The sequence below is a fragment of the Rhinoraja longicauda genome, chromosome 15 (assembly GCF_053455715.1).
Source record: "Rhinoraja longicauda isolate Sanriku21f chromosome 15, sRhiLon1.1, whole genome shotgun sequence".
In the NCBI taxonomy this organism is placed as follows: domain Eukaryota; kingdom Metazoa; phylum Chordata; class Chondrichthyes; order Rajiformes; family Arhynchobatidae; genus Rhinoraja; species Rhinoraja longicauda.
Genome location: NC_135967.1, coordinates 26,169,213 through 26,185,335, shown reverse-complemented (window position 1 = coordinate 26,185,335; position 16,123 = coordinate 26,169,213). Strand labels below are relative to the sequence as shown.

The following is a 16,123-nucleotide window of genomic DNA, read 5'->3' as shown; positions in this document are numbered from 1 at the left end:
GGAGTTTGACCAGCCAACTTCTACTTCAGAGACGAGAGTACGATTTATATGTTGGTACTTCAGTGCTATACTAAAGGAGTGATACACTGCACATGCTTTTGGATAAGATGTTAAGTTGTGGTTCCGTATGCCCTCTTGGAGTAATTAAATGATCTCTGCATTATTTAAGGAGCAGGAGAGTTCTCCTAGTATTCTGACCTACATTTATCCCTTGACCTACATTGCAAAATACCAAGTAATCTGGTCATTTATTTCAATCCTATTTGTGGGATTTTGTCATGTCACAACAGACTGTTGTCTTTCATAGAGTTAGTGTAGAAGGAGACCATTTGATATTTGTCTAGCAATGCATTTCTTGGCTCTATTCCTGTAAACCAGATTTTGTTTTTTCCTAATACTGTCAAATTCCTATTTGAAAGCCATGATTATTTCTGGTTCCAACACCTTTCCATCTCCCATCACAGCCACTTACTGTGTGAGACGGCTTCTTGTGTGTTTACTTCAGGCTTTTGTTTTCCAGGCACTTAAAATCTATACTGTCTGGTTCACAAACCATCCACCAAAGAAGCAATTTATTTTTATTTATCTTTCTAAACTTTTCATGGTTTTGTACAATGAAGTTTTCGCTGCTTGAACAATCTCAAACTATGCAAAAAAACTGAAATGCTTCATTCCAGGAATCATTAAGAACTTCACACACTTCCAATATTGTGGAGCTTGACACCAGTTGCAACCTAACTGTGTTTCATATGTTATATCAATGACTACAGAGTGCTCAAAGCACTTTTAGAGTCCTGGGATCTTGAAAGGCTCGCTATAAATGCAAATTCACTTTTTAACAGTCAAAGACATGAAAATTGTTAGTTCCTACTGACTGCATGGAGGCTCACTCACCTCTCAGTTAATAACTTAGGTGTGGGCAAGTTGGACCGAAGGGCCTGTTTCCACACTGTATCAATCTATGACTCTATGGCTCTATAACTTGTCATTGAGCATGGAAACAGGCCATTCGGCCCAGCTTGTTCGTGCCAACTAAAATGCCCCATCTAAGCTAGTCCCATTTGCCCATATTCCTCCAAACCTTTCCTGTCCATGTACCTCGAATAGTACTTATAGTATGGTCTCACCAGTGCCTTAGTCAACTGTCGCACAAAGTTCCAACTTTTATACTTAATACCCTCACTGATGAAGGCCAGAATGCTAAAGGTCTTTATCACCATCCTATCTACCTGTGATACCACTTTCAGGGAACAATGCACATAGATCATAGATCAGTACAGCACAGAAATGGGACCTTTGGCCCACAATGTTTGTGCTGAACATGATACCAAGTTAAACTGATCTCATCTGCCTGTATGTGATCCATATCCCCTATTCCTGGCATTTCCATGTGCCTGGCTCCACCACCATCCTTGGCAATGCATTCCAGGCTCCCACTACTCTCTGTGTAAAAGAAAACCTGCCCCGCACATCTTAATTAAACTTTTCCCCTCTCACGTTATAGCTACGCCATCTAGTCTTTGAATTTCCACATTGGGAAAAAGGTTCTGACTTTCTACCCTATCTATGTCTGTCATAATTTTATATACCTATCAAATTGCCCCATAACCTCTGATGTTCCAGAGAAAATAATCCAAGTCTATCCAACCTATCCCTGTAGTTGAACCCCTCTAATCCAGGTAGCATTCTGGTAAACCTCCTCTGCACCCTCTCCAAAACCTCCACATCTTTCCTGTAATGGGGCGACCAGAACTCCATGCAATACTCCAAATACGGCCTAACGATAGTCCTAAAGAGCTGCAACGTGACTTCCTGATGCTTATATTCAATGCCCCGAGCAATGAAGGCAAGCATATCATACGCCTGCTTGTACTTGAATTCTCAGATCCCTCAATTGTACAACACTCCTCAGAGTCCCACCATTCACTGTGTAGGTGCATAGATTTGATTTTCCAAAATGCAACACTTTGCATAGATTTGATTTTCCAAAATGCAACAATGCAACTGAATTAAACTCCATTGCCATTCATGGGCCCACTTGCCTAGCTGATAAAGATACCTCTGACATTCTTGATAGTAATCTTCACTGTCTATGATACCACCTATTTTAGTGTCATCTACAACATGGATATATGTGCCCAGAAATTCATTCTTAGTTGGGCAGCACTAATGCACAATATAGTAGCTGTTGCATTTCTAGAGCGTTCCTGGGGGTCAGTTCTGTTTAATGAACTTTGGAGGCAAAATTGCAACAATTATATAGTGTGTTTTGCACTATTAATTCCAATGAATTAATGTCTAGGAAATTCTATTTTAATGTAATTTTTAAAAAACTGCAATTCTCAAAATCTAAAACAAAATAAATAAAGAAAATGCTGCAAATACTTGACAGATCAGATCACATTTGAAGGAAGAGCAAAAGAGTCAATGTTTCAACCTTTCTCAGAACAGAAATGAGACCAAAGAAGCTTGCAAAGATGCAGCGAGAGTGGGGGAGGAGAATGTCTCTAAAAGGGTAAAAAGGGTTGATCAATGAGTGAATGGGAGCAGTTAGATGGTGATCATATAATCAAGTGAACCAAAGAAAACAACGTGCAAGTTGCAATGCAAAGAATAAAATGTGGGAGCTCCATCTGCTGGTCACCACTCTATCAGCAAGTTTCCACATTCCAAGTTAAGAAAATACAGAAACATATTCCTTGGAAGCTTAATACTTGCATGAATATAAATTTTATTTTTGTTGCGTGTCACATGAACAAGCAGGAGTAAGAATTGTCTTGTATTATAGCTAATCTTGGGCTGGTGCTCCCATGCTTTGCAGAAAAAATATATGCTACGAGCTATTATTGGTATAAGTAAATCCATTTATGCTTATGCCATGTGACTCAAATGCATGCTTCAGGGAATTGAAGATGACCTTTTTCCCATTTTATGATTTTATTTTGCACTACATTACAAGGATGACCAATAACAAAAATAATCTGATTGGTACCTTCAATTGGCTTTTGCAGAGATGGCAATCTACATTTGAATTATTATTAGTAAGAATAAATATCCACAGGTAATGTCCTCATGTGACTCAATGTATGAGTGGGGTTTTTTTCTTCCATTTCTCATTTTCTGATGCTGGGCACTCCAAAGTGCATTAAACAGAACTGACCCCCAGGGACGCAACAGCTAGAAGTGCAACAGCTACTATATTGTGCATTAGTGCTCCCCAACCAAGAATGAATTTCTGGGCACATATATCCATGTTGCAGATGACACTAAAATAGGTGGTATCATAGACAGTGAAGAATACTATCAAGAATGACAGCGGTATCTTTATCAGCTAGGCAAGTGGGCAAATGAATGGCCCTGGATCCTGTCAGACGATCTATTCCAGGTCCCCCAAAAAATCCTACTGTGTAAGCAGCCTCTTGGGGGAAAAGGAGGACTACAATTTTTCCTCTCTTCTGACGGGTAGGCAGCTTCATTTCGTTGCAGCAAACACAGTGAAAGGAGAACCAGCTTTGTGGTGGATGAAGCAGCGAATTGTCATTGGCATTCGTTGCTAGTTTTGTGAACTCCCATACCAGCCAATCAAACAGCCGTGTCCTCCTTCTCCAATAGTTTAGTTCTCCAAGGTCAGTTTATTGTCACATGTACCAATTAAGGTAGTGAAATTCGAATTACCATACAGCCATACTAAAAACAAGTAACAAGACACACAACTACATAAAAGTTAAGATAAACATCCACCACAGCGGATTCCTACATTCCTCACTGTGATGGAAGGCAATAAAGTGTAATCTTCTTCCCTCATTTTTCTCCCGCGGTCGGGGCAGTCGAACCATCCATCGGAGCAATCGAAGCTCCGCTGCCAGCGGTCGAAGCCCCCACGTCGGAGCGATTGAAGCTCCCGCATCAGGGCGGTCAAAGCTCCTGCGGTCTGGAGTTCCCGAAGTTGGTCTCTGACCAGAGACCGCGAGCTCCGCGATGTTAAAGTCCGCAGGCATCTGCTGTGCACCTCAAAGGTCGATCCCTGCCAAAGGCATCGCGGGCTTCGCGATGTTAAAGTCCTGTAGGCTCCCCGCGGTGGAATTCTCAAAATCGGTCTCCAGCAAAGGCCGCCAACTCCTCGATGTTAGGCCTTAGTGCGGACGGAAATACGATATGGGAAAAAAAAATCGTATCTCTGTCGAGGTAAGAGATTAGAAACAGTTTCCCCCAACCCCTCCCCCATCCCCTCACATAAAACAAGCTAAAGAACACTAAAAACATACATTTAACACATACTAAAAAACCAACGAAGAAGCAAGGGACAGTTAGACTGTTGTCGAAGCAGCCATTGCGGGCACCACCTGGTGGAGCAAAAGCAGAGAGCAAGGATAGGAATTACCAACTGTAAATTTTGGGATGATATTTAGCAAGGTGCATATCGGACAGAAGCAGCCTAGAACTCTCCATCTCCTGCTATAAATCCTCTGAGTATAATCTATTTCAAGTTAAAGGTTTGATAAAATATAATTTTCCTTCTGGACTGATCATTGCAGAAGAGAAAAGTAAGGTAGTGCAAAAATTTGAGAAGTCCATCATATTTTATTTTAGGGCAATCACCTGTTGGTGCACTATATAGTGCACTGTATAGTATTTAGTCCGTGGCTTTTATTAGCTTGGATTATATGATAATCTTTGAGGAACATTCTGTGGAATATCCAATATAATCCTAATTCTATTTTATAGAAAACGGCACACCAGAGTTGATTTAGAGAAACAAAAGAGTCACCATCTGAAAGACATTGAAGACACAACTCAGGCAAAGATCAACTCATTTAAGCCGTTCAGTAATGTCAGCAATGCTCAGGTATGAAAATAAAAAATAGATTATTTACTGTACAGATATTTCATTTTTTCACTTAGCAGTTAATTAACGTGTGCTCAATCTTGCTTGATCCCACTTTGCCACAAGTTTATTCATTCAGCTAATCCTCCCAGTGCAGTTACTTTTTGAGATTCTATGTGGGACTAAACAGATGTGAGGCAAAATGGTACACCAGCGCTGACTAAACATTAGCTGGCAGAACCTGAAACCTTGGTCCCTGATCATCCCAATTGCCTTCTCGCAGCTCGTGATGTCAAAGGCCTTTTCAATGTCTCTGATGGTGAGTCCATGGGTAGTGCAAGAGGTCAGATGTGCCAGAATGTGATGTCCATTCTTGATTTCTATGTGGTAATGAATAGACACAGTCAGGAATATGCATGCCCACACACTGCAGCTAGCCAATGGTTCCACACAAGACAGCCACCCCAATCCATCTCTATGACCAAAGCCTGCTTTAACTTGATGTTCATGTATTTGGCATGCTACTTTAATTAGGTTAGTCAGTTTGCATGAATTCGATAATTCTGTGACAGACAAGGCTGTTCAACAGTCACAGGCCAGTCTTAATGGTACAATCAGGCACCCTCTTACCTCACTTTATCTAATCGCATAGGCATTACCTTCTATTTGTTTCTTCTTTATGTGCTTTTCTACCTTTTTCGTAGGCATTTCTCAAACATTTCTGAGTAAAAGAGTTTTCCTTACATTCCCTATTGTACTCATGATACCTAGTTTTGATTTCTCCTCAATTCTAATGCCTTAAAGAAACTAATCTGGTCCAATATGCCAATGCCAATTAAAAAAATTATTCAATTATCCTATTACTCTGTTCCATCTCTTTAATCTTTCAAGTATTGTTCCAATTCCCTTTTGTAAGATATTGGGACTGTTTCTATCAGGCTCTCAGCAGGGTGTTCATTGGAACTGCCTTGTCCTTTTTATCCTTCCACAACCTTGGTCTCATCCTATCAGCAATATCCTCTTTATCCTATCCATCCCACCCCCATTCTCTCTCTAACTTAAATTTTATTTGTTTACTCACTTTCTCCATTTCTTTCAACATTGACCTAAAATGTTAACCCTTTTTGTCCTTCTTCCAATGTTAGCTAATCTGCTGCAAGTTTCCTGCATTATCTATTTTTATTTCAAGTAGTTTTAGTGTCTGATACCAGACACCCAAAACATTCACTCTCTTCCAGGTTCTGCTGTAGCAGGATGTTAGCAGGTAGACAGATTCTAGGATGTTCTTGCAGATTACTTGAAGAAAGTGTAACATAGGCACTGACTTATCAGAATTCTTGGCCCATAACTACTTAATTTGGAGACGTAGTACTCAGGATGACATTGCGTTTCAGGTCTATTTGTCTGGAACACATAAAAGCCCACTGTAAACTGCGAAAGGATTGCACCGTCTCCTGAACTACCCACTCAACCAGCTCATCAAGCACCTGCTGTCCCATTTATATCAGACTATACATTACCCTCATCAGCCACCTCTGGAGTGGAATCAAATCATCCTCCATCCCAAGGGACTGTTTAAGAAGAAGAAAACCTCTGCAGAGAACTTCCTAAAGTTTGCCTTAACCAATCTGAGTCTGCATTCCTTCTACTCTTCTCGTGGGTTTTTTAAAATTTTCCATATTTAATTTTTATACTTTCAATTATCGTTTAAAATATCACTTCTCAATCAATTTGTTTCAAATGTATCTCATGTTCCTTTAAATCCTTCAGAATTCAGTCTCTACTGGCCACAATCCATCATTTTTTCCAGAGTATCACCACAATTTAAACATTCTAGATACAATTGTTTTATGATTATTTATTCTCAAGGCGTGCTTTGAGATGATTGACTGAATGAATGAATGCATATGTTATCTCCAGAATTTACTGGCACTTAACAATCTTACTTAAAATACAACATTAATATATATCTTAAAGATATATAAAAGATATATCTTCTTTCTAAACTTAACATTTACTCTACAATGAGCATATTATGTTCATGGTGCAAATACACTGAGAAAGTACTGGCTACAGGCTTAACAGTAATTTTTGAAATGAAATTGGATATTTGTAGAGGAAAGTTACAGAGGAAAGAACAAATCAATAAGACTAATTGTAGATCTCTTTTGGAAAAATAGGACAAGCACAACGGGCTACATAACTTTGTTTTGTGTTGTTTGAGTCAATAATATTCGCCCTAAGGTACCTTACAGAAATTAAACAGTTGAATGCTTATACACCACTGCAGTTTGTTCTTGTGCATCCATTAGTCTGCTGGAAGGAAATGCTAAGTGGAAAGCATGTGCTTTTCATTCAGCAGGAGGAGTAATAGAGCACTTTTATTAGGTGAAAGGATTAAGAATTCAGAAGAGCCACCCCTTCTACCCTGATAATCTATGTCACAAACCTGAAAAAATGCATAAATATAAAATGAATAATTTATTATAAAGAGGAGGTTTATTTTTAATCTCCATTTATGTTGATATTTTCACTGTTCATGTCGGTATATATAAATGACATGTAAATTCATTTTTTTGATTTACATACCTGTATTTAACTTGTAACTGTACTCTAACAGGAACGTATTCTTCTGCTGATGCCACGGTGAAACTGTAATTCTGCATAATTTTCCTTTGTTATTGTAACAGAACGAAGAAAAAATCAAGAATGCTTTTGTGACCAAGAAAAAAAAGAAGAAAATCAGGTTTTCTGGCAGCAATCTGAGTTTATCTCGAACAAGGAGGCTGATGAGTGGAAACACTTCTTCCTCAGACACAACTAACAATACTATTGTACCCAGCAAAGGGAGGAATGAGAGGGATGATAGACGTATCATTCAGTTGGATAATTCTCACCAAGCAGAAAATAAAACACTGATGCCAAACTCTGGGAACACAGCAGCAGTTAAAGGTAAAATTATATCCCTAGCTTGATGCACATTTGAAATGCAGTAAGAAATGAATTTCATAGAATAGGAGGCATTAAAGATAACCACATTAAATCAATCTATCCATCTGGCAAAATTTTACAGCATAAAATGTTATTTAATAAGTGATTTGGATGTATTGTTCTCCTTTGAAATTTGATCCACTGGAAATGTGAGGTAGTTTGTTACAGTATATAAGCCTGTGTTGATATTAATTTATTATATATAAATTTCCTCATTTTTCATTTTTTGTGCAAAGTATTATGATCCTTAACCAAAGTCCCAAATGGCATCTTCTATGATTTGCAAAGTGCTATACGACCCTTCCCAAGAATTTTCAATCTTTTTGCAGATATTGGCCCAATTGAACACACTATCCTCCTCTCACACCAAAGCCCCTCTTTTATCTGAAAGGTTCTGCCTTCACCCAGTTCCATTACGACTTGTGTCAGAGAGTGGTGAAGGTGTGGAATTCTCTGCCTCAGAAGGCAGTGGAGGCCAGTTCGTTGGATGCTTTCAAGAGAGAGCTGGATAGAGCTCTTAAGGATAGCGGAGTGAGGGGTATGGGGAGAAGGCAGGAACGGGGTACTGATTGAGAGTGATCAGCCATGATCGCATTGAATGGCGGTGCTGGCTCGAAGGGCTGAATGGCCTACTCCTGCACCTATTGTCTATTGTCTATTGTCTATTGTCTATTGTCTATTGTACTGTCACAACCAGAAACATTTGTAATGACTTTTCCAATTAATCTGAGATGACAAATTTACTGTTCATCCACCACAAAAATCCATTTCCATGCACATTATTTGCCTCTTTTCTTGACCAATATTTCAAAGTGACACAGACTGTTTGCCTTGATACCCTACTGGAACCTCAGTGAATGCCAGTTTTAAATTACAAGCCCTCTGTTTCCATTGCCCTCTGGGCTCTTTCACTCCATTAATATGAATGCATCTAAAACTCTGCTACCTATATTCTACCTGAATCCAAGTCCCATTAACCCATTAATGATGACTATATTAAACAAAGAATATTAATATTGATCTAAAAAGCTATGATTGTCAGCATTTTTATCCTTGTTTTCTAATCTATCCATGGTCTTGTTCCTTAACCTTCTCTAATCCTATAACGTCTTTCACAGCATCTGTGGAGGTCATTACCTTAGCCATCCCATCTCTAAATTATCTCAAGTTTCATATCTTTCCTCAAGCCTCCCTCTGTGATCTTTCTCCATCTGAATGAATGAATGAATAAGTTTATTGGCCATGTATGTGCATATACAAATAATGTGCCTTGGTGTTCAGCTCACAAATGACAACACAAACATACAGTTAACAATTAAGAATAAAGCATAACCACATCAAAACAATAAGGATACAACATTACGGTCTAAACATGTGGGTGAAAATAAACCAGAGCAAAAAAGAGACTACAGAGTTTGGTTATTGAGTAGAACTATCACTCGTGGAAAAAAAAAGCTGTTTTTATGTCTGGCTGTGGCTGCTTTAGTTGCCTTCCAGAGGTAAGTGCTTCAAAGATTTTGTGGCCAGGGTGAGAGGGGTCAGAGATGATCTTGCCCGCTCGCTTCCTGGCCCTTGTAGTGTACAGTTCGTCAATGGGGGGAAGGTTGCAGCCAACAACCTTCTCAGCTGAGGGAACGATCCGTTGCAGCCTCCGGATGTCGTGCTTGGTGGCTGAGCCAAACCAGACCATGATGGAGAAGGTGAGGACGGACTCAATGATAGCAGTATAGAATTGGACCATCATTGCCTGTGGCAGATTGTGTTTCCTCAGTTGCCGCAGGAAGTACATCCGCTGTTGGGCATTTTTGACTGTGGAGTCGATGGTGGCCACCCATTTAAGGTCCCTGGAGATGATGGTTCAAAGGAACTTAAATGACTCCACAGATGTGACTATGGTGTTGTTGATGGTGAGTGGGGGGAGGAGAGGGGGAGCTCTATGGGTTGATATCAGTTATTCCATTTCTTGGTAGATTTCCCAATGTTTAAGGAGTTGTTGCAATTTGTTGTTGTAAACAAATTATTAAAATAAGCTGTCAGCCAAAATGATTGGTTTGGTGTAATTGCAGAGTTGAAAGCAGGTAATAGGTAAATGCAGCATATATCTGATCTGGAACCTGTTGATTGGTCTCACTGATATTTAAGAAGTTCAGTCATTTTACTGGTCATTTATCTATATTTATTGGTCCTGCCTAAGCTGCCCTCAATTTGGTGTGTTGTAAAAGTGGCTTGACAACTATTTCTTTCTTTCCAAAGTTTCCTGGTTGCTATTTATCCTCTGTTTAAAGTTCAATATTGGAAGTGGATGAATATCAACCTAATAATAAGAACCTGTCTAAGAGTTGTAAATGTTTATCATTCTAGTTTAATACATTAGCTAATTCAAAGTTCACCCATATAATTCCCCCATCGTACTCTTTGAACTCTAGAGGCTCATAAAACATTTATTTGTTCATATTTTCACTCAGTTATACATCTAGGGCCTAAATTAAGATCAGAGAGAGGATGTGTTCTAAACCAAATGAGTTACTGAGAGGTGGGAATTATTGGAAACTAATAGGTGATAACATATAATTATTTAGTAATGTCTGAAAGTATTTGAAAACCTGGAGGGAACAAGATATGTTCCATGCAGTTTGTTCCATTTGGATTCAAGATGATGGATTATTTTGTGTGATTACATCTCTTTAAAAATCTGATTTTAGATTCTGAAAAGAAAAATAAGGGGAAGAAATTAAAGATGAAATACAAAAACAAGATCAATTCAGCTGACCCCGACGATGATTTTTCCAAAAATGTGGATTTAACAGCACCTCTGGGTAAGGGCCAACACATAGTCAGAATCCAGTAGTTTGATTTAAATCTATATACTAAAACTCTCGTTTGTTTGTTTGTTTGTTCCTGAACTACAGCCAAATGGTACACGATAGCGCGGAAATTTTAGGCCCACTGTTGTCCCTTTGGTGCTAATGGAAGAAGTTTCATTGACATCGGCGTTATATTTTTAGTTATTCACATTTTAAAGTTTAAATCTATCTCCTAGGGAGGGATTGAGGAAGGGAGGGGGTGGAGGGGGGGAGGGAGGGAGGATAAGGGGGGTTGAGGGGGATGGAGTGGGGGGGGAGAGGGAGAGGAGGGAGGGAGGGGGGTGGATGAGGGGGGAGGGGAGGGGAGGGAGGGGGAAATGGAGGGGGTGGGGGGTAGAGGGGAGGGGGGGAGGAGAGAGTGCTGCACCAATGCAGGAGAGGTTTGAGCCCAACGGGTCCACTTGGTCTAGTGTCTAATTAAATGCACAAAAAGTGAATCAAGTATGTCCACTAGAACTCTAAACATTTTAAGATGAGGGAAGTAAAATTTAATACGAACCTGAGGGGCAACTTTTTACACAAAGGATGGTAATATTTGATGCATGGCAGATGCAGTATAATGTGGATAAATTTGAGGCTATCCAGTTTGGTGGCAAGAACAGGAAGGCAGATTATTATCTGAATGGTGTCAGATTAGGAAAAGGGGAGGTTCAGTGAGACTGGGTGTCCTTGTACATCAGTCACTGAAATGCAGGTACAGCAGGCAGTGAAGAAAGCTAATGACGCGTTGGCCTTCATTGCAAGAGGGTTAGAGTTTAGGAGCAAGGAGGTCCTACTGCAGTTGTACAGGGCCCTGGTGAGACCACACCTGGTGTATTGTGTGCAGGGGTCACAGTTTAGGAATAAGGGTAGGCCATTTAGGACTGAGTTGTGGAAAAATGTTTTCACCCGGAGAGTTGTGAATCTGTGGAATTCTCTGCCACAGCAGGCAGTGGAGGCCAATTCACTGGCGGTTTTCAAGAGAGAGTTGGATTTAGCTCTTAGGGCTAACGGAATCAAATGATATGGGGAAAAAGCAGGAATGGGGTACTGATTTTGGATGATCAGTCATGATCATATTGAATGGTACTCGAAGGGCCGAATGGCCTACTCCTGCACCTATTTTCTATGCTTCTATATGGAATAAGCTGCCAGAAGAGATTAAAAAAACATTTGGACAAGCACATGGATAGGATAGATTTAAAAGGATATCCATTTTATGATTCCAAATGATAATTGAAACCCCAGTCATATTATTTAGCTATACTTGGATTTAGGATATTTATTGATGTCCTGATGGTTTATTAGATCTCAAGTCATTAGAAGTTAGCTCTTCTGTATGAATACCTTACCAAAGATTTAGTTGGCAATTGCATTGTTCATGTTGGAATTGAGTCTAGTAATCAGGAAATCTGTAAATCTATTTTCTAATCTTCCCTTAGTTTGTTGATTTCAAGCAAGTGGTTCTAATAATTGTATTATTGACTTTAACTCGCCAAGACCGTATAAGTAATCAGCCTTGTTGAACAATGAATCTCCAGGTGCTTAGGCAAGATGTGGACATGAATAATATGCACAGATCTCCATCACAGAACCACTTCCTGATACCATTCAAAACCTTTGCCATTCTGCAGACACAATTAATCCCATATTTTGGTGTAAAGGCTAACATTTTTACACAATTTATCTAATTCAAAACTCCAGCTTGTGTCTCATACCATGACTTCCTTATCATTACCTCCCTCACCAAGACCCCTTATTCCCCACCTCCATCCCATTTCCAGTGTTCATAAGTGAGAGTAGTAGAATTAGGCCATTTGGCCCATCAAGTCTACTCCACCATTCAATCATGGCTGATCTATCTCTCCCTCTAACACCTGTACTAATCAAAAATCTATCTATTTCTGCCTTAAAAAATTCCACTGATGGCCTCCACAGCCTTTGACTAAAATTTCTCGTCAACTTCTTCTAAAAGAATGTTCAGTTCTTGGCATCAATGTTGGTACCGAGTCCCACTGTATCCCAGAACTAAAAATCTTTATCACAGGCAACTCTTCTGTACTATTCCAGTATCAACCGAGGTGGGGGGAGTCCAGAACCAGGGGTCACAGCTTAAGGATAAGGGGGAAGTCTTTTAGGACCGAGATGAGAAAACATTTCTTCACACAGAGAGTGGTGAGTCTGTGGAATTCTCTGCCACAGAAGGTAGTTGAGGCCAGTTCATTGGCTATATTTAAGAGGGAGTTAGATGTGGCCCTTTTTGCTAAAGGGATCAGGGGGTATGGAGAGAAGGCAGGTACAGGCTACTGAGCTGGATGATCAGCCATGATCATATTGAATGGCGGTGCGGGCTCGAAGGGCCGAATGGCCTACTTCTGCACCTATTTTCTATGTTTCTATGTTTCTATGCTCCCTCTAAATTAGTGAAGCTTTTGTGAGCTTTAACTATAATGAAGCATTAAAAGTGCAAGTTATTCAGTGTTGCTGCACAAAAATCACTAAAACTCTTGAATAGTGGCATCGAACATGGAATGCTACAACACAGGAATGTCCCATAATGTCAAAGGTGCTTTTATTATCACTGTGCAAATGCACAGTGAAATTATTTTCTTACAAACAGTCCAGTAAAGTACTGCCATAAGTAAGCAAATGCCCGATTATCAAAGTGAACAGAAATAGTCTACTGAGCCCACATGCAAGAGGTGCCAGGTTTGTGTCATTTTCAAAGTCCAGTCCGTGCTCTAGGGATAATGAGCATTGCCTCATCCGGGCAAGCCCTAGGCTGCTGCAGGGCCTCCAGCCATCACCTTCCTTGAACGTGTGGATCGACCAGCGAACGATGTCCCTCTCCTTGCCTGTCCACCTTTGTGCCCCAGGACCGTCTCCCGCAGCCGACCGAGATCGCAGTAGGCCAGACTCCAGTTCCCTCTCCGACCAGTCTCGCTCCTCATCCGTCAGGTCTGTCTTCATCATTGGATCCATCTACCTGGTCTCTGGTCTTTGGGCGGCGAGCATGGGCCAGCTTGGTGGCTCCCTCTCTGCAGGCTACGGTTCACCGGATCTTGTGTTAAACCTAAATTAATGGACAGGAACAATTCCTACTTGCATCATCCAATTTAGGTACACAGATGCTAATTGTATCTGGCATCTACAAACTCAGTATTATAGTCCAGAGGATATTAGCTGAGACATCAACAGGTCCTGTCTTAAACAATAACCATACAGATCGCCTATCAGGAAATGGATTCCAGAAATGAATTATGTGCTGATCCATTGTTAATGAATATAATAATTATAAATATAATATTTTAATGAATATAAATACCTAGGAATTGTATAAAATTCTGGTGCTCCCATTTGGTGACTAGTCTCCTGAATATTAATAATTACTGTTCAAACAACATAACCACATCTAACACAAGGGACAAGCTAGAAGATTGTAACTTTAAAATCAATTCCAATTTTTTTGTATATACCTAATTCCTGTGTATATTTTAATTTAATCTATTCAGAGAATGCAAGGGGATTGCATACTCATTTATACTTTAGTTTCTTCTAATCAGTGTGTTTTCTTTGTATACCCTTTCAGATCTTTACAGGAAAGCACTCCTTGCATTAAAGACCAGACCTCGAGCTAACAACTGAACAATTAATTCAATATGTGTTCTGATGAGCTGAGTTCTTCACTCACTTGATGGCATTGCATTGTATCAACTGTAGCTATCATTTAAAGTCCATGCTTTCTCGAACATTGTTGGACATGCATAGGTACGACAGGAGGTTGTCAGTTAACGGGTTAAATTTAATTTGCTCTGGCATCGCGAGAAAATATTGACAAATAATGGAACTTAATAAACAAGATCTTTAACAGTTTTGTTTTTATTAATGGAGATTCAAGCAACTACAGGGTCTGAAGAAGGTTCCTGACCTGAAATGTCACCTGACCATTCCCTCCACAGATACTGGCTGACCCTCTGACTTACTACAGCACTTTGTATTTTATTTTTATGAATGTCATCAGATACTTAGAGGTCTGAGAGACTCTGATGCACAATTATTCCTAAATTCTGTTTCTTTTATATGCAATGTTATGGTCTCCTTTCTTTTTCATGTCTTTATTTATTGCATTTATTGTATATTCTGTTTCATGCTTAATATATTTAATGGAAACTATCTGACATTTGCACAAATTGTAATGTTAAAGGTACCTGAGCATCTACTAGGGTCTCAGTCTTTTTTTATTCTAAGAAAGATCATAACAAGGCTGGAAAAAAGGGTAAAAGGTAGGCCATTCACCTTCTCAAACCCACTCCCTATCAATGAGATCATGGATGATTTGTATTTCAGCTTCATCAAGTACATACTGGTCTGTCAAATAGTTAACAAACTTAGACGGTAAATTATAAAAGAAGCATTGACAGTTCCACATTTCTACCTTATTTTTGCATGAAGAAGTGTTTCCTAATTTTCTCCTAAATGTTTTAAATTAAAGAGTCCTTGCCCCAGACCCTACCATCAATGGAAAGAGATTTATTTTCCTCTGTTCCACAGATTCCTTTCAAAACCCTAACAATGGCAATCAAATCACCAATTTACCTTCTTTATTATAAATGCATGACCACTGTAATCTCTCCTTGGACCCTGGTAACAGCATGATAAATATTCATTGTACTCTTTAAATACCAATACAATTTTATACAACTGTAAAGAATATGTCAAATGGAGTCTCATTAGCTATCTTATCTTAATCTATCTATCTATCTGTCTGTCTGTCTGTCTGCCTGCCTGCCTGCCTGCCTGCCTGCCTGCCTGCCTGCCTGCCTGCCTGTCTATCTATCTATCTATCTATCTATCTATCTATCTATCTATCTATCTATCTATCTATCTATCTATCTATCTATCTATCTATCTATCTATCTATCTATCTATCTATCTATCTCTCTCTGTCCGTGTGTATGTGTGTTTGTGTGCACCATAACTTTGGTGCTTCGCACAGTCAAAACGGTACACCATAGCGCCACAATTTTTGCACCACGTTACTCACCATTATCCTGGCCATAATGTCTAACAACTCTCATTCACATTGAAGCTACATTTTTAAAGCTACAGACATTTTAAAGTTAAAAAAATCACTTTCTAACCCATTTCCTGAAAGTCCTCAGCGTATGACGTCACAATGGGCCACTTTCAACTTCATTTGGTCCTCACTCGCCAAAACAAGATGGCCACTGGCAGCGCCGCCACCCGCCCTCAGTCATTCCCTCTCCCTCCCCTCGCACCTCGCCTCTCGCCCGGCCGAGACGCGCACGTCGGCAGTCAGCGTTGAACGCACGGGCACTGGTAAGTGCCTTTCGCAGCCAACGGCTCCACGGAGGGGAGTGGGCATGGCGGCCGAATGGGTGGAGGGGAGGGTGGGCATCGGGGGGAGTGGGGGTGGGGGGAGGGGGGAGGAGGGGGTGGGAGG

The 16,123-nt window shown here is 40.1% G+C and overlaps 1 protein-coding gene across 1 annotated transcript in view; it reads left to right on the top strand.

The window, feature by feature from the left end:
- Positions 1–14,447, top strand: part of LOC144600368 (ADP-ribosylation factor-like protein 13A) — a 34,521-nt gene extending 20,074 nt beyond the window's left edge. The window contains exons 6-9 of the mRNA XM_078411942.1: positions 4,726–4,846; positions 7,516–7,777; positions 10,519–10,632; positions 14,249–14,447. Coding sequence (XP_078268068.1) covers positions 4,726–4,846; positions 7,516–7,777; positions 10,519–10,632; positions 14,249–14,304 — 553 coding nt within the window. The 3' untranslated portion in view covers positions 14,305–14,447. The remainder of the gene's footprint in view (positions 1–4,725; positions 4,847–7,515; positions 7,778–10,518; positions 10,633–14,248) is intronic.
- Positions 14,448–16,123: the final 1,676 nt, after the last annotated feature.